At 42.9% G+C, this 26,219-nt stretch overlaps 1 protein-coding gene across 1 annotated transcript in view; it reads right to left on the minus strand.

The window, feature by feature from the left end:
* The window catches only part of LMBRD1 (LMBR1 domain containing 1), a 237,069-nt gene that overhangs the window by 139,439 nt on the left and 71,411 nt on the right, over nucleotides 1–26,219 (minus strand). The window contains exon 7 of the mRNA XM_073336361.1: nucleotides 9,623–9,696. Within this exon, the coding sequence (XP_073192462.1) occupies nucleotides 9,623–9,696 (74 nt within the window). The remainder of the gene's footprint in view (nucleotides 1–9,622; nucleotides 9,697–26,219) is intronic.

Here is a 26,219-nt window from a genome sequence, read left to right on the forward strand (position 1 = left end):
TTGATCCTGAGCATGTGAGCAAGACAAAACAGCCAAGCATTGAGAAAAATTCTCCTTACTGCCTCAGAGTTCCAGCTTACCAAATCTGGTGTCCATCTCCAGGCATGACCCTCTTGGATGCTTCAGATGAAGCAGAAAACACAGCATTCACTGGGGCAGGATGGGGGAAAATTTCTTCCTGGCCCCTATAGGCTGAAGCCCCGAAGCCTGAGATTTAAAAAGAGAGACAGAGGACCAGAAGAGACACCCTGGGCTTCCAAGTCCAGTCACCACAGGCAACCCCGCCATACAACCCCACTTAAATTTATCAAGCTGCATCTTTAAATAATTAGGTTATTTGCCCTCACTACTGCTATTGGGAGGCTGGTTCAGAAGTTTATTCCTTCTTCTAAATTTCAAAAGGGATGAAGAACTGGAATTATGGCACATACCTCGACAGCAGTGTCAAAAAACTGCTATTTGGAAGCAAATTGACGTTTGTGTGGATGAGTGGAGAGGAATCCTGCTCCTGTACTGCGGAGATCATTTGCCAGTAGAAAGTTTAGGAGGTGACTAATATTGCCTCTGCACTGCATCCCTTAGTCAGGCAAGGGAGGCTGTCTTTGGAAGTGGAAAGAAATGTAGCAGAACCACCTTTGTGTTGATAAAGATGAGGACGGATAACACTAGGGAGAAGGTAATGGCTCAGATCCTCAGAGATGCTTTTCTATTTTTCACTGTGCGATCACATGATCTCAGCCAGTAGTACCTCCTAAAAGACTCTCCTGTTGCTTTTCTTCTTGTGCTGCCGCCTCAGGACACTAAACTAACCTACAGTATACTGAAAGCTAACTACTTAAAAAGGAAAGATTAGGCTAGATGAAGGGAAAGCCAGCTTGAGGACATGAAGGCGAGTTCATTTTACTTTCTGTGGCAGCAGTGAAAAAAACTGAGGGAAGAGGGAGTGACTCCTTTATATTCATTGGCAAAAAAGCTATATTGCAGAGTTCGGGTTGCTTGGTGGTAGGTCATCCCCTTGCAGAATACTGAGTTGAGCAAAAGTCAAATTTCTGAAAACTAAGAAATGCAAACTTAAGGTTGCCCATGCAACCTTAACTCTCCCTTCCTTTAACAATACTCCAATATGCCTCATTAACACGCACACCTTTATTCTGCCAATCCCACAGTTGCTGAAATGTGCAAGCTCTTCACTCCCTTTTACAATCCATTCAGTCTCATGCAGAGGTGCTGACTTTATAATGTGCCAGGGGATCCTTGATCCCCACTCCGTCTCTTCCTGCCCCTTTCCGCCCTGTTACCAAGCGTGCCCCGCCCTTACTCCTCCCCCTCAGTGCCTCTTGCACACTGCTAAACAGATGGTGGTGCGGTGGGCAGGAGGCGCTGAAGTGGGAGGGGAGGAGTTGATCAGTGCGGCCAGCAGCGGGCCGGAGGTGCTGGGGGAAGGGTGCAGCGCTCATCTGCAAGGCTGCCAGCCCTAGAGCACCCACAGAATCAGAGCCTATGGTCTCACCTACAGACTTCTATCTATTACAATTAAAGGACAAAATGGGGGCCGGGGCGGGGGGGGAGATTCGTCCAGGTCACTCTCCCTCTACTCTCTTCAAGCAATGCCTTAACATGCACACACTCACACTGGTCCTTGACACTAAGATTCAGGAGGCTCCAGATCCTGGTGTACAGTCACACAATTAGCCAATTCCCCAGAAAAAATACCACACATGAACAATCAAAACTACCTCACAGCCTTGTATAACTCCATTATACTGACAAGATACCATCTCAACCTACACTTTCACTTAACTATCATTAAAGCATTAGAATCCGCTCATCTTACACTTCAGTGCTGACAACATCCTTTGTAACAAGAGCCTTTTGCCCTGATACAGACATAACCTACACATCTCTACACTAAAAAAAGGTAGACATACAGCTCTTCCCCTTGCTCACACAAGAGGATTCAAAACATAGATCTTGTATCCTACTCACAGCTCCGTGACACACCTTTACATCCTAGTGAGCCAAGAACAACCTAGAATCCACACCTGTAGTACCCTGGTCACATGCATTTTCCCCCCCATCAGTTAAGCTTCTGGGATATCAGTTCCAAGCCTCTCAACAGCGTGCCTTTGGAAACAGCACAATAATCTGCCCTAAGATCAGAAAGTAGCCACTTGACTCTCCCAAGGCCAGATAAAATACAGATTCTCAACCAGTCCTAGGCTTACCTACTACCTACCTGTCCTCATTGACCCACCATTCTCCCTGTCCAAACCACATGCACTCCCCTGCCCACCTCTGGTTTCTTCCTACTTGATACAACAAAAATTGTGGTTAGACTGGCTATTGATTATTGACTAATTGACTATTCTGCTATGTAAGTCCCCCTCCCCCATAAAATAAAAACACCTTATATTTAACAGAATTTGTAGCAAGCAACTTAAGTTACTTACACATACATGCATGCACAAAGGTTTAGACTTAGGTTTAGGTTTAGAAACTTCAGTGGCGGAATGTTCACTGGGGTAATGGCATGACATTCCCTCAAACTACCAACCCAAGCATAAAGTGGCTGCACAGAAACCTTCTCATGGTTTTCTTTATTGGTGCATGCACTCCCAGAGTGCACATCTACAGAGGCAAAGAAGTGAACATATTCTCAGATACCATTCACAGTTTAAATCCCCCAAAGAGCTACTGGGTGCCATGTACTACCTTGGGTAAAAACTGAGATTGAGACCATTTTGGCCTGCATCACAGCAATAGCTAGAGCACTAGCTCTGTGTAGAAAGAAAAGTCACCTAGAAACTTTTTGAGAAACAGATTTTTTGCAGGGCTCCTATCTCTGGAATCCCTGGCACAAATGATCCCAAATGTGGGTCACTAACTCTACTTTGCACTCCCAACAAAGCATACCAAATTTCAAGAAAATCTAAAATCTGCATTCTTGCATAGAGCATTTAGAAATGCCTGCAACTATTAGCAGCAAATATCTCCAATGGCTGGTGATGAGACACTAGTTGGGTAGGGCTCTGAGTTACGATAGAAAATTCTTTCCCAGACGTCTGGTTGGAGGGTCTTGCCATATTTGGGACTGGGAAGGAATTTTCCCCTGGGTCAGAGTGGTAGAGACCCTATCGTTTTTTTGCCTTCCTCTGCAGCATGGGTCACGGGTCACTTGCAGGTTTAAACTAGTATAAATGGGGGATTCTCTGTAACTTGAAGTCTTTGAATAACTGAAGTCCTCAAATCATGATTTAACCAGGGGTTAGGGGTTTATTACAGTAATGGATGGGTGACGTTCTGTGGCCTGCAACGTACAGAAGGATAAACTAGATGAGCATGATGGTCATTTCTGACCCTAAAAACTATGAGTCTATGTTGTCTTTTATAGAGGAAGGATAGAGGGACAACAGATGGAAAAGAATATGTAGAGGAGCCATCTGTAGCATAGGAGGCCCTGAAAGGTGTGAAGTGGCCTATTCATGTCAATGTGACAAAAATCATAAGAATGGTCATACTGGGTCAGATCAGTGGTCCATTTAGCCCAGTATCTTGTCTCCCAATAGTGGCCGGTGCCAGATGCCTCAGAGGAAAAGAACAGAACAGGGCAATTTATCGAGTGACCTATCACTGTCATCCAGTCTTAGCTTCTAGCAGTCAGAGAGGTTGAGAGACACCTAGATCATGGGGTTGCATCCCAGACCATCTTGGCCACAGTCACTGAAAGACCTATCCTCCATGGACTTATTTCTTTTTTTAATCCAGTTATACTTTTAACCTTCACAACATCCCAGCAATGAACTACATAGGTTGACTGAGTTGTATGAAGAATTATTTCTTTTTTTTTTTTTTTTTTTGCTTTATTGCCTATTAATTTCATTGAGTGAACCCTGGTTCTTGTGTTATGTCAAGGAGTATAACACTTCCTTATTTACTATCTCCACACCATTATTTTATAGACCTCTAACATATCCTGTCCTCATTCACCTCTTTTCCAAGCTGAGCAGTCCCTAGTCTTTTTAGTCTGTCCTCATATAGAAGTTGTTCCAAACCTCTAATAGCTTTTTTTGGCCTTCTCTGTCCCCTTTCAAATTCTAATACATTTTTTTTTAAGATTGGGGTGACCAGAACTGCACTTAGTATTCAAGGTGTGGGCACACCATGGATTTATATAGCATAATAATATAATTGTCTATTTCTTTTCCTAAGAGTCTGTTAATGTTCCCAGCTGAATGAGAATACCCCATAGAGACCTGAAACAAAAGCTCTGAGATGTGTTAACTGCTCCATTCATCTCAGTGGGTTTCCATCCCCCTTCTGAGTGCTTTACAGAATGTGATATGCCCTACCCAAAGAGGCAGGATTTCCCCAGATCCTGGCTCACCTGGAGGGCAGGGAGGGAATCTCAGATACTCAGAAAAAAGCAAGTTCCTCCCAGAACACAGCTCATATGAGGCAAGTAGGGAGGGGTTCCAATCTCTGTACATGGGCATGAGCTGGGGGATGACCCTAGTGCACACACACAAGGGGCAATGAAATGGGCTCAGACCCCTATAGGGGTAAGATTCCCCCAGAATGAGCACACACAAAAGGAAGTGAGAACGTGGGGCTAACAGGGGCCCTGACCCCTATTCTCTCTCAGTCCCCTGGCAACTCATCCCCACATCCCTCTTTCCACTGTCCTACCACTCTAGACCCCCAATCTCTCTCCCCTCCCAACCATCACTATGTATCCACCTCATAATCCCCCCCATCTTGCTGCAGTGACAAACCTTTCTCCCCTAATCCCGCACTTCTCCTACCACTAATACTCTCCCCACCCAGGAAGTAGTCACCTGTCTATTTCCCCCCAACACACACACCCAACCCCATTACTTAGGTGGGTGCAGGAGGTTGGGTTGCCATGCCCCTTAACTTGAGTCCCCATGCTGTGAGCCTCACCTACCATTCAACCTCTTTATTACCCTTTCCATAAGCCCCCACTCCTCATTTCACCTGTCATAAATATAAAGGGAAGGGTAAACCCCTTTGAAATCCCTCCTGGCCAGGGGAAAGCTCCTCTCACCTGTAAAGGGTTAAGAAGCTAAAGGTAACCTCGCTGGCACCTGACCAAAATGACCAATGAGGAGACAAGATACTTTCAAAAGCTGGGAGGAGGGAAAGAAACAAAGGGTCTGTGTGTCTGTCAATATTCTGTCTTGGCCGGGGATAGACCAGGAATGGAGTCTTAGAACTTTTAGTAAGTAATCTAGCTAGGTACGTGTTAGATTATGATTTCTTTAAATGGCTGAGAAAAGAATTGTGCTGAATAGAATAACTATTTCTGTCTGTGTATCTTTTTTGTAACTTAAGGTTTTGCCTAGAGGGGTTCTCTATGTTTTTGAATCTAATTACCCTGTAAGGTATCTACCATCCTGATTTTACAGGGGGGATTTCTTTATTTCTATTTACTTCTATTTCTATTAAAAGTCTTCTTGTAAGAAAACAGAATGCTTTTTCATTGTTCTCAGATCCAAGGGTTTGGGTCTGTGGTCACCTATGCAAATTGGTGAGGCTTTTTATCCAACATTTCCCAGGAAAGGGGGGTGCAAGTGTTGGGAGGATTGTTAATTGTTCTTAAGATCCAAGGGTCTGGGTCTGTAGTCACCTAGGCAAATTGGTGAGGCTTTTTACCAAACCTTGTCCAGGAAGTGGGGTGCAAGGTTTTGGGAAGTATTTTGGGGGGGAAAGACGCATCCAAACAGCTCTTCCCCAGTAACCAGTATTTGTTTGGTGGTGGTAGCGGCCAATCCAAGGACAAAGGGTGGAATATTTTGTACCTTGGGGAAGTTTTGACCTAAGCTGGTAAAGATAAGCTTAGGAGGTTTTTCATGTAGGTCCCCACATCTGTACCCTAGAGTTCAGCGTGGGGGAGGAACCTTGACATCACCCCAAACTGTGTTGCCCCTATTCCCTACTGCTCTGTTCCCTAATTTTTTTTGGGGGGGGGTGAGAGTGGGAAGGGTTCCTATTTCTAATTTTTCCCCAAATAATTAACTTTCCCCTTAAAATCCAGCCACTCAATCCAAAACACTTTTTGTCTTAAGGAGAAGTTAATCACAAGCCACTACCCATGTTAATTCAAGAGTGGATTCACAGCCATCAGGAGCACTCATTCATCCAGTTATTATCACCTCTTAGTTTAACAGTACAAGGCAGCAGAGAGCAGAAAGAAATCATTTGGGATGGGAAGAGGCTGTGACTTGGGAATCTCTTGGACTAAATTTTGATCACTAACACCGCCCAGCACTATGCACATCGAATTTAAAAGCAGTACAAGTAACTCTTTGGATTTTAGGGCACTTATAAGAGTCAAGTTTAAAGCAGATGAAATGGTAGAAACAGAAACCCTCTACCCTTTTTTCTGTATTGGTATATGCACCATGTAAAAATATTTATATTTTCTTGAATACTGTTCTCAATTTGTACAATGCTGTAACTGTTGTATTAAAGTGTAATTTTGTAAATATTTACTTCCACAGTTACATTATAAGATAAAATATGTAAGGAATGAAGTACTTTAGAATATAGGCCAACACTTGATGGAGGTTAGGAAGACTCTTTCCCTATGGGCAGGTTAATCCATAATTATCCACATTAGGGTTTCTTGAATCTCTAAGGACATAGTAACTGCCAATATCAGTTAGAAAAAAAAAAAAAAAAAAAAGATGGCCACTGATCTGACCCAACACAATTGTCACGTTCTTAAAATGATGAAAAATTCAAGGAATGCCTCTGTTATTGCTCTCCTCAACTGAGGGAGAATATTATGTTCACAGAAATTGAATAGTGCCAAACAAAGTTCTCAAAGGCCAACCCCAGTAATAAAACACAAACTGAAGTAAAAACACCCACATTTCTCTTCTGCTTTTAGTTCATTGTCAATATTTCCAAATGAGCATAAATTAAATCATGGAAAGTTACATAATTTTCTGCTGGTAATCAAAGTATTAGAAGGATAGTTTGTAAAGACAGTGTTAATTGCTGGCTAAAACGTAGATGTTACGTACAAATGAACTTTTAAAATCTACCACAGGAAAAAAAAAAATGTACTGATTCAGGTGGTCAGTCAAACTGCAGGATAGAAATCCACACACACAAATATTAAGAAAAGCCAGGATATTTTTAGTGGGCAAATACTGACAAAAAGGATCAATATTCCTTGATTAGTAAATTCTTTACTTTGTGCTAACTAGCACTTGTGACAGATATTATGAACCCAGGCATATATTAAGATCTCTATCCACTTTATAAATGTATTCTATCTCTGTGACAGGGATTGTATGTTGGTTTGTTGGGGAGTGTTACTGAGCTCTGTCTAGAAACTAAAATCAGTGGGACCCTGCAGACTGATAAACAGTACCACCCCTTGGGTGAATTGCATATGTTGATTCAGATTAGGTGCAAGGGACCCAGGAGACAAAGGAAGAACTTGGGGTATAAAAGGCCACCTTGAACTGATGGGGGACCAAGAGCCTCGTTCTGATTTAACAAAGTGATATGAGCCTTTAATCCAGGGGACAAAAATCCCACACTGAGGGTTTGAAGGACTGGAACTTGCCAGGGTCTCTATAGGAAAGATGAGGGACCTCTGGTAAGCTTAAGTATGTGTTTAGACCTTTTATTAATACATTTTCTCTAAGGCTTTTGTCCTTAAATAAATGTACTTTGCTCTGTGGAAGCAGCCTTTTTTCCTTTTTCTGCCAGCATCCTGACGTGTATAGGGCACCCACCACTTTCTGCCATTTATTTAAGTCTTGTAATGGTCTGTTCAGCCTTCTGAGTGTCATGCTGATATATCGGATTTCTTCCTCAAATTGTTTGTGTAGTGTTTCTCTAAGACAGTGGTTCTCAACCAGGGGTCCATTTACCCCGGGAGTACACAGAGGTCTTCCAGGAGGTACATCAACTCATATAGATATTTTCCTAGTTTTACAGCAGGCTACGGAAAAAGCACTAGCAAAGTCAGTAAAAACTACAATTTCATACAGACAATGGCTTGTTTATACTGCTTAAATACTATCCACTGAAATGTAAGTACGTTTATATTCCTGCGAAAGTAAGCAATTTTTCAGTAACAGTGTGCTGCAACATTTTTGTATTTTTATGTCTGATTTTGTAAAAAAGTAGTTTTTACGTGAGATTAAACTTGGGGGTTAACAAGACAAATCAGATTCCTGAAAGGGGTACAGTAGTCTAGAAAGGTTGAGAGCCACTGCTCTAGGCCACTCACTTTGTCTCTTCACATATTATAACTTGCCATTGAAGTTGGAAGATGCCACCAACACAAGTGTGTCCTAAATATGTCCATTGTTGTCCTCTTACTATGTTTGATGCTTTAGATTGGCTTGTTCTACTTAGAATTTCTGATGTTGCAAGCAATTATTTCCAATGAACTCTGAAGATCTTCTGCAGACATTTACTTTGGAAGGAGGAGTTTATCTCATCAATTTCTGTTGTAGATTTCCATGATGCTGCTCTGGTGGTCTTGCCACTGGTAAACAAACAGGCCAGGTCCACACTAAAAAGTTTGACGTAGCTGGGTCAACCTCTCAGGGATGTGAAAAATCCATACCACTGAGCAATGTAGTTAAGGCAACCTGCTCCTCCCTGTAGTAAGGCAGTGCTAGATCAATCTAAGAAAACTCTTCCATCAACCTAGCTACTGTCTCTCAGGGAGGTGGATTAACTACAGCAACAGGAGAACCCTCCCTGTAATGAGTGTCTTCACTGAAGTGCTACAGAAGTGCAGCTGCAGCATTTCTTTTGTAGACATAGCCTCAGTGTGGATGTGAAAAAAAACTTCAGGAGCTAAGCTAGCTCACAGGGTTCCAAAGTGAAAAGAATCATGGGAGCAAACCCAGTTGAGCCAGTTATGTTAATACAGCTAGTTACCAGGGAGCTGCAGCCCAGAAATCCAGTCCCTGATCAGATGAATTGCTTGGAAAAGGCAAAGCATGGGGCCGCAGTGTTCTGTTTTATACCCTTAGACCCATGTGCTTAGAGGACACAAGTCCAGGCATGTCTTGTGAGCATTACTGAGTCCCCATGCAATACTGAGCAATTCCCCTGATGAGGCCTTGTGCAAGTTAGTCATTGCATTGTAGCTTCCTTGCTGGACAATGGCTATTCGACACCCATCGGGTGTTTGTTACTTTCCTTGCTGTTCTCTCTGGGGAGCTAATATTTGGCTGATTCCCCAACTTACAGTATGTTTTAGTGACAATCATACAACACAATCTCATAACTTCATATGCATTAATGATATACATATTTAGATAGAACAATGACTTTCAGCAGATCATAACCTTTCTCCTTTATACGCAATATCTCAATTTTATATAAGTAAGGAATAATGGGGATTACAGGGTCCTCCCCCAAGGTATAGAATGTCACAGCTACAGGGTAGAGGAACTTGACAACAAGCAGAACCTTTTATTATGCCTTAGTGTCTTCCAGCTTTGCCTTTAATATGAAAGTATTTCGACCTAAGACTAATTTTTTATGAGAATTGCAAGTCAATATCAACAAAATAGCAATACAAGGCAGCATTAAAGGTGTGTGTAAGGGGATAGAGACTTACTGTGTACGTGACAGCTGCCAACATTCCAATCAAGGTCAAGGAGCTAATGGAAAATGATAGGGCAGCCAAACCATCTGTAATATAGAAGTGGAGAAAAGCCTAATGAAAAATTTATATATAAATGCAAGACATGCCCCAGAATGGAGAGTAGATTGTTTTCCTGAAGTTAAAAAAAAATATTCACCCTTAGTTAAATTAGATTGGCTAACATTTTAAATCAACCACAACAATTAGTTAAAACAGAATTATGATGTTAGTTTTTTAATTACATTCCGATCCAAGTAAAGCATATGAAAAAAGTCATAATAATCCTAAAACATGGGATAAAACAAGACAATTTGAAAATTTAACAAATGAGTGATTAAGTCTGGCATTATTGGCAGAGGGGAAATGGGGGTTGACATGTAAATAGACTATAAAAAGTTTAATATAGCCGGGAGATTAAACTGTGATGTCCTTTAAAGATTAACAAGTTGTGCTTGATACCCTAGACAGGGGAAGCCAGTGAGGGATATAAAGAGGGGTGATGTGTTCAAAATGATCTATATAGCATGATTTTTTTAGTGGATAAGACAAGACTGCATTTATCTAGGCTGGAGAAAACTATATAAATTTGAGTTAATTTGAGATAGTTAGAAAACATCTTGATATTTTTGATTAAGAAATTTATATTCTTATGGGAAAGACTAATGTGTCATTTTCTTTTAAAATACATACCAATTGGGACTCTAGCAACCATGTACATCAGATAAGAGCTATTCAATAAACCCATGCCCATAGTCCTAACTATTACATTCTTATTTTCAATTCCTACCACAATTTTGAACAGGACCCAGAACAAACAGAATTCTCACTTTTTCTTCAGTGACAAGCAGCAGTCATTTTACTTGAACATGTCCCTTCAAAAACTTTAAGCAATCGACATATTTGAGACCCAACATTTCATCTGCCATATAAAAACCATATTTTTCCAGTAAAAGGTAAAAAAAATGCACCAGTGAGAAAAGTGTGTCTGATGCCACAGTCTCCAGAAGTAGTTAGTTTTTCATCAGTTACCTTCATACACACTTCTGAACGGCATACTCAGTAACAACATTATTTTTGCTTTATTACCAGCACTATGTAGATGAGCTCAGATGGCCATCATCATCTATGCTTAGATATTCTCATTCTACATGTAGGGTTGAGGGGAAAAAACCCTGCAATTCTGTATTCCTTCCTATGAAAAACAGGATTTCTATTTCATAAGTATTGTAGTAGTTACCTTCTCTTGCATAGCAGTCTCGTGATTATTTTTCTTTTTGGATTTATTGTTTATACATAAACCCATTACATTAATTCCACAAAAGAACAAATTGGTCTAGATGTGCTAAACTATAAGGTTCTAAAGAGAACATAACATACCCACAAAGTACTTGCTGAAACAAAATATAGGTACAGGTATCCTATTTTAATATCCATCAAGATCAGGTACAGTTTAATGGTCTTCCAATCCTGAGCGATAGAACATTAGTAAAAATATTAATGAATGCCCAAAAAGCGGATAGCTGACCAGAAACACACATGGCAAAAGCAAAGAAAAACTGCTGAAGTACATCTGGAACAGTGGGTAGAAGGGGGAGCGGAGACCTATCAAAGCCAGTGCCCTCTTGACCTAGAATTATGCAGGGGATTCTCCTATTCTGGGGGCACCATGTGACTCCACCTGCTCCTGAGCCATCTGAACTGAGGGACCAAAGAAGTTATTGGAGAAGCCAGACAGAAACTGAGCCAGCTGGAGCACACAAAAATAGCTTAAAGCAGGAGCCTGCAGACTCAGATGATGATCCAACTAGTTTTTGAAAGCGTCTATTCTGGGCATCTTCCCCTCTGATGATTGCTTATTTGCTCCCTCAGTCTCTTTACTTCAACCTGACTCCACCTCACCTCTGTGCTCCGCTCTTTACATTCACCTTTCCCTCCCTTACTCTCTCTTTTAATGTCCCCCTACCTTTCTTTTCTCTTTTGAACTAATCCCCTACCAACAAAACTCCAAAGAAAAGCCAACAAAAAAGTTACATAACTAACAGTGGGGTGGGAGGAGGTATTGTTTCATGGTCTCTGCGTGTATATAATGTCTTCTGTAGTTTCCACGGCATGCATCCAATGAAGTGAGCTGTAGCTCACGAAAGCTCATGCTCAAATAAATTGGTTAGTCTCTAAGGTGCCACAAGTACTCCTTTTCTTTTTGCGAATACAGACTAACACGGCTGTTACTCTGAAACATAACTAACAGTGTTTGCAAGCCACCATATTGTTCAAGTATCAGAGGGGTAGCCGTGTTAGTCTGTATCCACAAAAACGAGGAGTCCGGTGGCACTTTAAAGACTAACAGATTTATTTGGGCATAAGCTTTTGTGGGTAAAAAGAAGAAATGGGTTTTTTACCCACGAAAGCTTATGCCCAAATAAATCTGTTAGTCTTTAAAGTGCCACCGGACTCCTCGTAGTTTGTGTGTTCATATTGTTCAGTTCCTTATAGGTTCAATCCCTTCACTCCCACCCTTTATCTTGTGATGCCCGTGTAGCAGCTGAGACTGAAATTCTTTCCATTTGTACCTGGGAAGGAGTGTGACCTTCCTGATGTAGATTTGGCTACAGTTATCCACATCTTCCAGCTCAAGATGAGACTAGTGTATGGAAGTAGGTGGGGCTATACCTTGAGAGCACCCAGAAGCTAAAGTTTTAATAAAGCAGCAGCCACAGTCTGCACTAAATTGCAAGTCATATAGATGGCATGTTACTGTTAATCCACCATTCCTTATTGTGGAGTATCAGCCTCTAGAATCAGGGGTGGGCAAAAGTTTTGGCCTGAGGGCCACATCTGGGAACAAACTGTATGGCGGGCCATGAATACTCACAAAATTGGTGTTGGGATGTGGGTGGGGGTGAGGGCTCTGGGGAGGGGCCAGAAATGAGGAGTTCAGGGTGCAGGAGGGGGCTTTGGGCTGGGGCAGGGGAGTGGGGTGAGGGAGGGGGCTCCAGTCTGGGGGTGCAGGCTCTGGGGTGGGGCTGGGTATGAGGGGTTCGGGGTGCAGGAGGAGGATCAGGGCTGGGATCGAGGCCACAGAGACCAGGAGGGGGATCAGGGCTGGGACACGGGGAGAGGCTCAGGGGTGCAGGCTCCGAGTGGCGTTTACCTCAAGCAGCTCCCGGAAGGAGCGGCATGTCCCTTCTCTGGCTTCTACATGGAGGTGCGGCCAGGCAGCTCTGCATCTGCCCTGTCCTCAAGCACTGCTCCTGCAGCCCCAGGTGGAGGGCTGGAGGGGGTCATTGGAGGTGGGCTGTAGGAGCCGGAGCAGAGCCATGCAGCTGCTTCTGGGAACTGTGTGGAGTGCCCCCCCCCCCACTTGGTGACCCAGCTGGAGTGCCGGAGCGGGGCAAGCCCCAGAGGAGCTCAAGGGACAGCTTAAAATGGCAGTTTGCCCACCCCTGCTCTAGATGGAGCTGAAAGTATTGGTTTTAAAACTAGAGAGACTTAAGGTGTTTTAAGAACCTGGTTTTCTGACAAAATTGCCTCTTTCACCATGCCCACCTCAGTTACTATCAGATGACATACTTTCTCAAAGATGGCAGCCCTATATTTTAAAAGGAAGGGCGGTTTCTGTGACAGACTGTTATTCAGGAAGGTTCTTGAGCTTTGGATTTCTTCTTCCCTTCTAGGTCCTTTGAAGTCTAAAAGTATTTTCTAGGCATGTTGAAAAGCACATCTTTCTTTCAGATATTTGGAGAGGGGATGCACTAACTAGTACAGTGGAAAAAAGCTGGGTTATTTTGTGGGCAAATATTACATAGATTTTGTTGATTTGTAATGTGTATTTTTAGTTTTTGTAAGTGTGGTCAATGTGTATTGTAAGAATTTTGGATTATGTCTCTGCTCTTACAATGTTATGACGACTGCTTTCAACTCAGTTATTTACATTAATTAAACCTTTCAAGGTAGACTGAGCAAGCAAGTTATTTAAAGTTGATAACAAAAGAAAATAAATATTCTGGGTAGGGGAGATTTAAAACAGGATGTACATTTATGGTAAAATCCCACTAAAGAAAATAAGCATTTTTAAAACTGATTGAACAGGACCTTGTATAGAAGAGAAATATGCTGCATTTTTCTAAACAAATAGTGCACTTTATATGGATGTTATTTTTCCAAGTGTAGGATCATTCAGTGTCAAGTCAACCAGCAATACTATAACTACTATCAAAACTTCTTTCCAGCTTCTCATTCTTATCTATGTGGTATGTCAGAGTTACATGAAATTTGAAGTGTTCCATTTTAGTTAAACAAGGATAGTTGCTGGGTTTTTTTTAGTTAAATGATACTAGTAACAATTACACAATTAAAACACTCAGGACTAGTTCAGCTGCATCTATTGTCAGCAACAGGAAATTTTCCTAGTGTAAAACAAACTAAGTATAAAATTGTACATACCCAAAATCTTCAAGCCATTTTTATGGATCCCCTTCAACAAAAACACATTGTCTGTTTGTAATTCCCTATCACTCAGATTTGAAAACACCCAGCATATTAGAATGACGATTGACGCATTTCATTTCAGTATAATGTAAATCCTAAAATAAGTTACACGTCAGAACTGCTAGTAGCACTTTTAGAACTCCATGTTCCTTGGTTTGCAAGCTATCATTCTAACACTTGTGTTTTGACAGAAAGCAATCATCTGTAACTTAACAGAAAAATTCCATTAAAAGAGTTGAAATTCCCTTGAACGTTTGGAGATTTCTTTGATGCAATACTGACAGTTTAAAAACAGTTCTACTCTGAAGAGACTGTAAAAATGACACCTTCTTACTGAACATACACACACACCTTCATCCATGCTGTACATAGAACCAACCATCCTTTCTTTATTGACCAAGGACCAAATTTTGCCTTGACTTAGGTCAGACAGAAACCCTTTGAATAAAGAAGTTTTTACTCTTATTAACACTACAAAGCAAATATAGCTGTAGGAGAATGATCTGGATTCTATTCTGGCCTGGCTTTTAGTCCACACAATGATTATAACCAGAATCTTTACAGATGAGGATGCATAAAGCCATGAAAAAAGTTGGACTTCCAGGTTGCACACCGAATTTGCAGGCCTAGCAGTTAAAAAAACCTTACTACTTGTAAACATATCAGATATGGGGTGTGACGTAGCACTCCATATGTTTTATGGAAATATGCTTATGAATATGACAACTAGAATAAGCTTTAAGCTAAATACTCCTTGTATGGTGGCATTAGAAAGCTTGTAATCTACTAAATTGTGTTCATCCTATTTGTTTGCATGTATTATTTCTATATCTGGGGTTAGGAGAATAAGATATGAACTTGTATCACTGATGTAAACATATTAAATGGAGGCCATTAAGGGTGCTCCAGAAACAATCAGTTGTAAATGGTCATAGTTACTTGAAAGCCTTCCAGTGTACGTGTGGGCCAGCCCATGGGGAATGGAAACTAGCGGTCTTACAGTAACATGTGACCATGTCACCCAATAACGAAATCCATCCTAAATCTGGTACTTTTCCAGTTAGAAGTAGGGATGGGGAACCAGAGAAAAGATTCCTGCCTTTTGCCAAAGCTATAAAAAGGGGTTGGAGCAGGACAAAGGGGCTGCCAGTCATGAGAAAACCCCTTACCATCTGAGATGTCTGCAGGAACTAACAAGGACTGTACCAGAGGAAAGGATTGGGCCCAGAGTAGGAAGGAGTCTAGTCTGTCAAAGAAGCTTACTGGAACATCTGAGGGTGAGATGTTACCTGTCAGTTTCTTAATGTATTAGGCTTAGACCAGCATGTTTTTGCTTTGTGACTGACTTTGTTCTGTCTGTTATTACTTACTTAAATCCTACTTTTGTATTTAATAAAATCACTTATGTTTATTAATAAACCCAGAGTAAGTGATTAATACCTGGGAGAGCAAACAGCTGTGCATCTGTGTGTGTGTGTGTGTATGTGTGTGTGTGTGTTTGTGTTTTAGAGGGCGGACAATTTATGACTTGTACTCTGTATAAAGCTTATACAGGGTAAACAAATTTATTTGGGGTTTGGATCCCATTGGGAACTGAGTGTCTGGAGACAGGTAACCTGCTGAGCTGTTTTCAGATAAGTCTGCAGCTTTGGGGGCATGCACCAGACCCTGGGTCTGTGTTGCAGCAGGCTAGCAGGTCTGGCTCAACGAGACAGGGTTCTGGAAGTCCCAAGCTAGCAGGGAAAACAGGCTCAGACGTAACTTCAGTACATCAGGTGACAGTCCCAAGCGGGTCTCTATGACTGAACCCATCACATGGGGTATAAGTGCATACATCATAGAGTCATGGGACTGGAAGGGACCTCGAGAGGTCATCTAGTCCAGTCCCCTGCACTCAAGGCAGGACTAAGTATTATCTAGACCAGTGGCTCTCAAACTTTAGTAACCCACGGATGCCCATTTTGATTTAAAATTTTGCCACAGAGCCCCAAACCCCCAGCTTATCCCCAGGCCTGCCACACCCCACCCCTTTCCCCAAGGTCCACCCCACCTCTTCCCACCCCTCCTTTTTCCCGCCCCCGCGCACTTCCCTCCCAGCGCCTCCTGCATGCTGGGGAATAGCTGCTCCCCAGCGTGCAGGAGGCGCTGGAAGGCAGGAGAAGGAGATGATCAGCAGGGCCTGCTGACACCCTGGAGTTCCCTCACAGACCCAAGTTTGAGAAACTCTGAACTAAACCATTCCTGACAGGTGTTTGTCTAACCTGCTCTTAAAAATCTCCAATGATGGAGATTCCACAACCTCCCTAGGCAATTTATTCCAGTTCTTAACCACTCTGACAGTTAGGAAGTTTTTCCTAATGTCCAACCTAAATCTCCTTCACTGCAATTTAAGCCCATTGCTTCTTGTCCTATCCTCAGAGGTTAAGAACAATTTTTTTCCCTCCTCCTTGTAACAACCTTTTATGTACTTGTAAACGGTTATGTCCCCTCTCACACTTTTCTTTTTCAGACTAAACAAACCCATTGTTTTCCAATGTTCCCTCATAGGTCATGTTTTCTAGACCTTTAATCATTTTTGTTGTTCTTCTCTGGACTTTCTCCAATTTGTCCACATCTTCCCTGAAATGTGGCGCCCAGAACTGGACACAATACTCCAGTTGAGGCCTAATCAGTGTGAAGTAGAGCAGAAGAATTACTTCTCATGTCTTGCTTGCAACACTCCTCCTAATACATCCGAGAATGATGTTTGCTTTTTTTGCAACAGTGTTACACTGTTGACTCATATTTAGCTTGTAGTCAACTATGAGCCCCAGATCATATTGACCCCCAAGTGCTTTTTGAAAACAGGGAACAAACTCACTTTTGAAAGTTTTACCCACAATCTGAAAATCAGAGTAAAATATAGAACTTCGATGCCAATTTTATAGTCATTTTTCAGAATATAAGAGCACTTAAAAGTGAAGCAAGATGTCCTGACCAGTCCACATTCAAAATCTGGTCATCCCATAGTAAAAGCATAACCCCTTCACCATTACAATATACGAGATCAATAATTTAGCAATTAAACAATTTTAACTCTAATTATCTGTTAAAGCAAAAATAAGTTATCTAACTTTCAGACAGATGAAAATTGTTTCTTTAGTAATATTAATATTTTAACAAGTGAAAATTTGCTTTTAAGATTGTGATACTACCACCCCCACCCCACATTCTTCATAGAGATACTGTTATAATTATGGCATAACTATGATGTATTTTATGCAAGATAAGGCATGTGAGATACTGTAAAGGTTATGATTTACTAAATTATAATCCTATTTGTAAGCATCTGTCATTTTTGTATCTGAAGTTAAGAATATGGTTTATGCATCTATTAAAAATGAGTTTACACCTGGGGAACACCCACTAGACAGAACGCAATCAGTCTAGATGGCTTGCTGGGAAGGGCCATTAGGGAGAACAATAGGTCTTAGAAGATGCTAATCTCCTACCAAAAAGCATTCCTGGGGATGCTGCAAACAGCCTCTGAGTTAGAGCTGCAGAGACATGTGACCAAGTCACCTGGTACTGGATTTCATGATACTAGTGTTTTTCCGTTGACAGAGGGTAGGAATCAAACTGGGAGACAAAAGATTCCCGCCATATGCAAAAACTATTAAAGGCAGAGGAGTGACATCATTGTGGTTCATTCTTCATTGACTCCCTGTCCAAGAAGGACGACTGCTGGAAACACCTGAAAACAAAGACTGGACTAGGGGAGAAGGGTTGACCCCAGGCTAGAGGGTTGCTTGGCCGGTGAAAGGAATATCTGAAGTTAAGCTGCAAGCAAGAGCAGAGATTCTTGAAGGCAAGCTGTAATCTGCCTAAAACAAGGTTTAGGGTGAGAGTTTGCTACTTATAACCAATTTCTTTAGTATATTAAGCTTAATTGTATGTTTGTTTTATTTGCTAGGTAATCTGCTTTGATCTGTTTCCTATGTTTTCTTATTGGCATTTCCTGACAGTCAATGGAAGATGTATTTTGAAAGACGTCAATTGTCCTACAGCACAGGGAAATCGAATTTTTTTGGGTGGCTTTGCCTTTCAGATAGAGGGTTCATATTTTTGACTTTCAACGACTTCTGTTATTTCATGCTTGCATATGCAAAGACATACTTTACTGCTCACATGAATCTTGGAAGGGCTCCTCTTCTTGAAGTTTTATTTAAAAGTTGTGCTATGGAGCAGGGGAATCGAAGGAGAGTCCAAGGACTCGTCTAACTCCTCCGCCTGAAGACCCGGGTTGGTAGCAACCCTCTTCAGTAGCTTCTGCTGCACTTTAGCATCATCCAGAGGAACCAGGAGCCCTGTTATAGCCTTGTCTGGTGATAAGAAGGAGGATGCCGGTGTCGTAGGGTCCTCCACAACCATTGGTGGCCCAGTGGCTTGCTCCTCTACTCCCTCTTGGACTTGCGCGGTCCTTGTGCCAAGGCTTTGTGCACTGGAGGAGATCAGGAGAGAGAGGCAGCTGGTCTTGGAGGCTCCGAACACAGAGCAGGGAGGCCCGGGTGAACCCCCACAGGTTCCATGGGTACCACAGTGCCAGCCACTGTACTTAAGGCCACGGGGCTGGTTTCGGTGCCAACAGTGTCCCGCCATCAGGGAACCTCGCTCTGAACCAGGGCTGGATCCTGAGCGGTCGCTCCCAGGCGACCAGGACAGAGCAGAATAGTGGCTCTGCCCCAACCGATGCTGGTCACTCTGCCTGGAGTTTGATCTGAAACGGGGTCTTGGGGACAGGTGGTACTTGACGGATCTGTGACTGTCTGAAACCGGCAATCTACGTCTCGCACTTGACAAATGGTACCAGGATGAGGTGCAGGACCAGGAGTCAGAATGGGCCCGCACGCGGTGATGCCCTCCTAGGGGATCGGTGATTGTCAGAGGAATGGTAGCGTTGATCACTTGATGGGTCCCTGGAGCGATACTGTGGTCTCGGAGATACCGGGTGCTGGGAACAGTACTCCTGCTGGAGGGCATGTGCTTCCAGAGGTCTGCACCTGGTGTTCGGCGAGCTGCACCTCGAGTCTCTCTGCCAGTACCCAAAGTCTGGGAACTGAATGAGGCTGTGTTGCGTCTGCCTTTCACAGTCAGAGACAGGGCGGCTCTGGGAGGGCGAGCACTAGTGGGACGTGCCCTGTGACAGGGAACTATACCGCTGAGGTGGGGACTGGGGCAGTCCAAATGTGGGTTTACCCCGTCACCGGGGAATCGCAGGAGCCAGTGTGGGCGGCACCAGGAGGGACATGATCTCATGTGCTGCCTGCAGGGCCTCCGACATGGACAGTACCTGGAGCTGGTGGAGGCCTCTGCCACTATCCGGGGTGGCTTGCGGGCAGGCTACCCCGCTCAACCAGAGCTTTGGCCTGAGATTCATATAGGGGGTAAAGACTTGCCCGGCCCGGGACATGGCTCGCACACAGACTTATCTTTTCCCTTGCGGGAAGTTGGAGACCGAGCCCGTGCCGTCTTCTTGGTCGGAGCCCCGGATGTGGACTGGAACCGGCCAGTGAACGGTCCCAGTGGGACACTGCGTATCGAGGGCACAGGGCTCGATGCTGAGTCGGAGCTATGCTCCGGTGCCCAGGCTAAGGGCCAACTCCATAAGGATCACTATCACTCGAATATCGCACTCCTCCTTAGTCTTTCACTTGAAGGACTTGCAAATTTTGCACTTTTCACTAACGTGCCCTTCACCCAAGCAACACAGACAGCTGCTGTGTGGATCACTAATGGGCATGGGCCTCTTGCAGCAATCACAGGGCTTAAGGCCTGGGGACCAGGGCATGCCCCATCCCAAGGCAAAGTCCCGTTTGGGACCTATGAAGTCTAACTATAGCTAAGGGATTTACTAACACTAACAGAAAACTATATACACTATCATACAAGAATTAACGGAGTTCGTACGAACAAGAAAGCAACAAAGCCAGCTAAAGCAGCTACAGTTCCAGCATGGTCACTGGTGGCAAGAAGGAACTGAGGGTGGGGGGAAGCCGGCAGCACCTTATATACCGTGGCATAGGCCTGCCACTCCAGGGGGGCACCGGAGCCCAGTCCCCAATGGATATTGCTGAGGGAAAACACTTCTGGCACCAGTGCATGTGGTGAGCACGCACCTAAGTTGAATGGACATGAGAAAGCACTGTAAGAAGAACTGGATTATACAGCAGAAAAAGTAAACTGGAAAGATTTTCACTAATTTCAGCTTAATGTCAGATACTACTTGGAGCAATAGTAGGCACAACATTTTCAGAAAGCAGTATTTTTTAAGTTGACAACGTCCCTTTCATGGTACTCATTTACTTAACTAAAACTCCAGGAGATTTTTTTTTCCCCCAAACAAACATTCTCTTTCTCCAAAAGTTTATATTGAGCTAAACTAGCCCTGTAGTCAGAGTATAGATGCTTTGAGTTATGACAAATATCTTCAAACCCATGACACTTATCTGTTGAATCAGTGTGTAACCTGAAACTGTTTTTTCTAGTTAGCTATCCATCTGAAACTACATCCTTCGTTTCAAGCCACCATGCATGCTCTGAAATGTTTTATAACCTCAGTCAAATTCTGCCAACTATATGACCATATGGATTACAGGTATGGCTGCTCAGTTTCTCCTTGATTTATTAGTATAAAATGTTATTTGTACAGTGCTAGCCCCTAACTAGCCCCAATCATAGACCAAGAACCCATTATGCTTGGCACTGTTCAAATACATGGAGACAGTCCCTGCTACAAAGGTCTTATCCCAAGTGTAAGACAGGACATTAGGGGGTTACAGAGACAAGGGAGCACAGGAAAAAAATGAGACAATATATTGTCAGCATGATAGACAGCTGGTGTGCTGACAATTGCCTAAGTGTTTCAAAAGCATAACGAAGCAGTGATTTAAGGAGGGATATGAATTATGACAGTGAGCTAGTTTTGTGGAGGTTTATGGGGAATCTACCCACGTGTGAGATGTAGCAAGAGCACAAGCATCAAGGTGCTGTTTCAAAGTGAAACAAATGGGTGATGAATGCTGGCATCTGTGGCACAGCAGATACAGGAGTTGTCATATCCACAGCATTTAAGAGTTGAGAAGTATCATGGAGATATACTATGAAAGTTCCGGGTTGGGGGGGATTGGAGGACAGAAAGAGAGATTAACATGGTTGAAGCAACAAGCTAGGAAAATTATCTTTACAGCAGTGTTTTGATTAGATATAAGAAAGGAAGACTGCATTTATCAAGACCAGTGAGTACGTTGTCAAGAAAAGACAGGTTTTCGTTGCACAGATTCAGAGAAGAGGCACATCTTAGCGATGTTATGCTAGAAGAATTGGTAAGATTTAGACATGACCTGGATGTGAGGATCTAGAGAATGCGGAGTCTAAGATGATACTGAAGTTACAAGTCTGAATGACAGAGGATTATATGGATGTTATCCACAACGACTGAAAAAGAGCTTGGAATGTGGAAGATTAAGCACTCTTCTGTCCTCAAGAGGTTACAATACAAATGAGACAATAAGTAAGTAAATGAGCCTAAAACAATATTTAAGGAAACAGTAATAATGAAGTGAGCTGTAGCTCATGAAAGCTTATGCTCTAATAAATTTGTTAGTCTAAGGTTTCAGAGTAACAGCCGTGTTAGTCTGTATTCGCAGAAAGAAAAGGAGTACTTGTGGCACCTAAGAGACTAACCAATTTATCTGAGCATAAGCTTTCGTGAGCTACAGCTCACTTCATTGGATGCATACTGTGCGTGTATATAAAAAGATCTTCTGCACTTTCCAAAGCATGAAAAAATACCTCCTCCCACCCCACTCTCCTGCTGGTAATAGCTTATCTAAAGTGACCACTCTCCTTACAATGTGTATGATAGTCAAGGTGGGCCATTTCCAGCACAAATCCAGGGTTTAACAAGGTGGTCTGGGGAGGGGGGGTAGGGAAAAAACAAGGGGAAATAGGCTTGAATAGAGACTGGGAGTGGCTAAGTCATTATGCAAGGTAACCTAAGTTAATTGTATCCAATTTGCAAATGAATTCCAATTCAACAGTTTCTCGCTGGAGTGTGGATTTGAAGTTTTTTTGTTGTAATATAGCAACTTTCACGTCTGTAATCGCGTGACCAGAGAGATTGAAGTGTTCTCCAACTGGTTCATGAATGTTTTAATTCTTGACATCGGATTTGTGTCCATTTATTCTTTTAGGTAGAGACTGTCCAGTTTGACCAATGTACATGGCAGAGGGGCATTGCTGGCACAGATCACATTGGTGGATGTGCAGGTGAACAAGCCTCTGATAGTGTGGCTGATGTTATTAGGCCCTGTGATGGTGTCCCCGAATAGATGTGGGCACAGTTGGCAACGGGCTTTGTTGCAAGGATAGATTCCTGGGTTAGTGGTTCTATTGTGTGGTATGTGGTTGCTGGTGAGTATTTGCTTCAGGTTGGGGGGCTGTCTGTAGGCAAGGACTGGCCTGTCTCCCAAGATTTGTGAGAGTGTTGGGTCATCCTTCAGGATAGGTTGTAGATCCTTAATAATGCGTTGGAGGGGTTTTAGTGGGGGCTGAAGGTGACGGCTAGTGGCGTTCCATTATTTTCTTTGTTAGGCCTGTCCTGTAGCAGGTGACTTCTGGGAACTCTTCTGGCTCTATCAATCGGTTTCTTCACTTCCGCATTCTAGTTGTAAGAATGCTTGATAGAGATCTTGTAGGTGTTTGTCTCTTTCTGAGGGGTTGGAGCAAATGCGGTTGTATCGCAGAGCTTGGCTGTAGACGATGGATCGTGTGGTCTTGTCAGGGTGAAAGCTGGGAGGCATGTAGGTAGGAATAACGGTCAGTAGGTTTCCGGTATAGGGTGGTGTTTATGTGACCATCGCTTATTAGCACCGTAGTGTCCAGGAAGTGGCTCTCTTGTGTGGACTGGTCCAGGCTGAGGTTGATGGTGGGATTGAAATTGTTGAAATCATGGTGGAATTCCTCAAGAGCTTCTTTTCCATGGGTCCAGATGATGAAGATGTCATCAATATAGCGCAAGTAGAGTAGGGGCATTAGGGGACGAGAGCTTAGGAAGCGTTGTTCTAAGTCAGCCATAAAGATGTGGGCATACTGTGGGGCCATGCGGGTACCCATAGCAGTGCCGCTGATCTGAAGGTATACATTGTCCCCAAATGTAAAATAGTTATGGGTAAGGACAAAGTCACAAAGTTCAGCCACCAGGTTAGTCGTGACATTATCAGGGATAGTGTTCTTGACAGCTTGTAGTCCATCTTTGTGTGGAATGTTGGTGTAGAGGGCTTCTACATCCACAGTGGCCAGGATGGTGTTATCAGGAAGATCACCGACGGATTGTAGTTACCTCAGGAAGTCAGTGGTATCTCGAAGGTAGCTGGGAGTGCTGGTAGCGTAGGGCCTGAGGAGGGAGTCCAAATAGCCAGACAATCCTGCTGTCAGGGTGCCAATGCCTGAGATGATGGGGCGCCCAGGATTTCCAGGTTTATGGATCTTGGGTAGTAGATAGAATATCCCAGGTCAGGGTTCCAGGGGTTTGTCTGTGCGGATTTGATCTTGTGCTTTTCCAGGGAGTTTCTTGAGCAAATGCTGTAGTTTCTTTTGGTAACTCTCAGTGGGATCAGAGGGTAATGGCTTGTAGAAAGTGGTGTTGGAGAGCTGCTGAGCAGCCTCTTGTTCATATTCCGACCTATTCATGATGACAACAGCACCTCCTTTGTCAGCCTTTTTGATTATGATGTCAGAGTTGTTTCTGAGGCTGTGGATGGCATTGTGTTCCGCACGGCTGAGGTTATGGGGCAAGTGATGCTGCTTTTCCACAATGTCAGCCCGTGCACGTCAGCGGAAGCATTCTATGTAGAAGTCCAGTCTGCTGTTTCGACCTTCAGGAGGAGTCCACCTAGAATCCTTTTTTTTGTAGTGTTGGTAGGGAGGTCTCTGTGGATTAGTATGTTGTTCAGAGGTATGTTGGAAATATTCCTTGAGTCGGAGACGTCGAAAATAGGATTCTAGGTCACCACAGAACTGTATCATGTTCGTGGGGGTGGAGGGGCAGAAGGAGAGGCCCCGAGATAGGACAGCTGCTTCTGCTGGGCTGAGAGTATAGTTGGATAGGTTAACAATATTGCTGGGTGGGTTGAGGGAACCATTGCTGTGGCCCCTTGTGGCATGTAGTAGTTCAGAAAGTTTAGTGTCCTTTTTCTTTTGTAGAGAAGCTAAGTGTGTGTTGTAAACGGCTTGTCTAGTTTTAGTAAAGTCCAGCCACGAGGAAGTTGGTGTGGAAGGTTGGTTTTTTATGAGCGTATCCATTTTTGAGAGCTCATTCTTAATCTTTCTCTGTTTGCTGTAGACTATGTTGATCAGGTGATTCCGCAGTTTCTTTGGGAGCGTGTGGCACAAGCTGTCAGCATAGTCTGTGTGGTATGTAGATTGTAATGGATTTTTTACCTTCAGTCCTTTTGGTACGATGTCCATCTGTTTGCATTTGGAAAGGAAGATGATGTCTGTCTGTATCTGTACAAGTTTTTTCATGCAGTTGATAGATTTCCGCTCCATACAGCTAAATGCAGTGCCTTGCATAATGACAGGTTTCAGAGTAACAGCCATGTTAGTCTGTATCCGCAAAAAGAAAAGGAGTACTTGTGGCACCTTAGAGACTAACCAATTTATTTGAGCATAAGCTTTCGTGAGCTACAGCTCACTTCATCGGATGCATACTGTGGAAAGTGTAGAAGATCCTTTTTATATACACACAAAGCATGAAAAAATACCTCCTCCCACCCCACTCTCCTGCTGGTAATAGCTTATCTGAAGTGATCACTCTCCTTACAATGTGTATGCTGGAAATGGCCCAATTTGATCATCATACACATTGTAAGGAGAGTGATCACTTCAGATAAGCTATTACCAGCAGGAGAGTGGGGTGGGAGGAGGTATTTTTTCATGCTTTGTGTGTATATAAAAAGGATCTTCTACACTTTCCACAGTATGCATCCGATGAAGTGAGCTGTAGCTCACGAAAGCTTATGCTCAAATAAATTGGTTAGTCTCTAAGGTGCCACAAGTACTCCTTTTCTTTTTGCGGATACAGACTAACACGGCTGCTACTCTGAAACCAGTAATAGGAGTGTGCTTACATAGGCTAAGAGCATAAGCTGATAGTTCCAAGTCAATTCCCAAAGATCTTCCGCCTAAATAATTTCAATTATGGAAGTAGCTAGAGGCCCTAGTTAAGATATGGGAACCCTATTGTGGTAGGCACAGCACACTTTTGCTTTATTAAAAAAAGCACAAGTGCAGGAAGGGGAGACAGATAACGTAAATGTGAAACAAGCATGTTTCAACATAACTAATAGTCCTAGGTAGCAATGTCTTCTAGGAATCAAGGTAGAAGTGGATCTTGAGGAAGGGGGATTTGAAAGAACTTTCTCTTGGTAATTTATGGACTAGCTCAGAAAGTTCACATACAAGGGGCAACAGAAGAAAGTTTAAAGATGCTTACCGGAGAAGCAGACAAGGAAGAAATGAAGTTGATGTTATCAGTTATCACTTGCACAGCAGAAGTGGTGTATCAGTAAGCCCCTTGGTTTAAGCTGAAAACTAAATTTTACCAAAAAATTCCTGGGGCTTACAAAAATTACTCAGTTTTGTCCAATTTTCACCCTGCTTTTATATCATTCAAATACATTAAAAAACGTGTATTGTATTTTCCTAATAAAACAATGTATGGCATGAGATCTATGTATTAAAATAATACATTAGTTTGTGTGTGTGTGTATATGCAAAGCTGCCTATTGAAGTAAGGCTTTGTATTAGTCTAGAAGATGCACACAACACAAGCTCTGAAGTGCATGTGCATCTGCAGATAATCGATGAAAGATTTGACACACTAAAATAGGAAGAAAATGAAAATCTGTATCAAATACATTTCAGAACACAAGTATTAGAAATTAAAAAAAAAACAGGAGAAAAGGATGAAGTTGAGTGTATGCGCTGCAAATGCTGTGGCCCAATTCTTAAAGGTAAATATTTATAGGCTAATAGTTCTAGG

Source organism: Lepidochelys kempii, chromosome 3 (genome assembly GCF_965140265.1).
Source record: "Lepidochelys kempii isolate rLepKem1 chromosome 3, rLepKem1.hap2, whole genome shotgun sequence".
Lineage (NCBI taxonomy): Eukaryota > Metazoa > Chordata > Testudines > Cheloniidae > Lepidochelys > Lepidochelys kempii.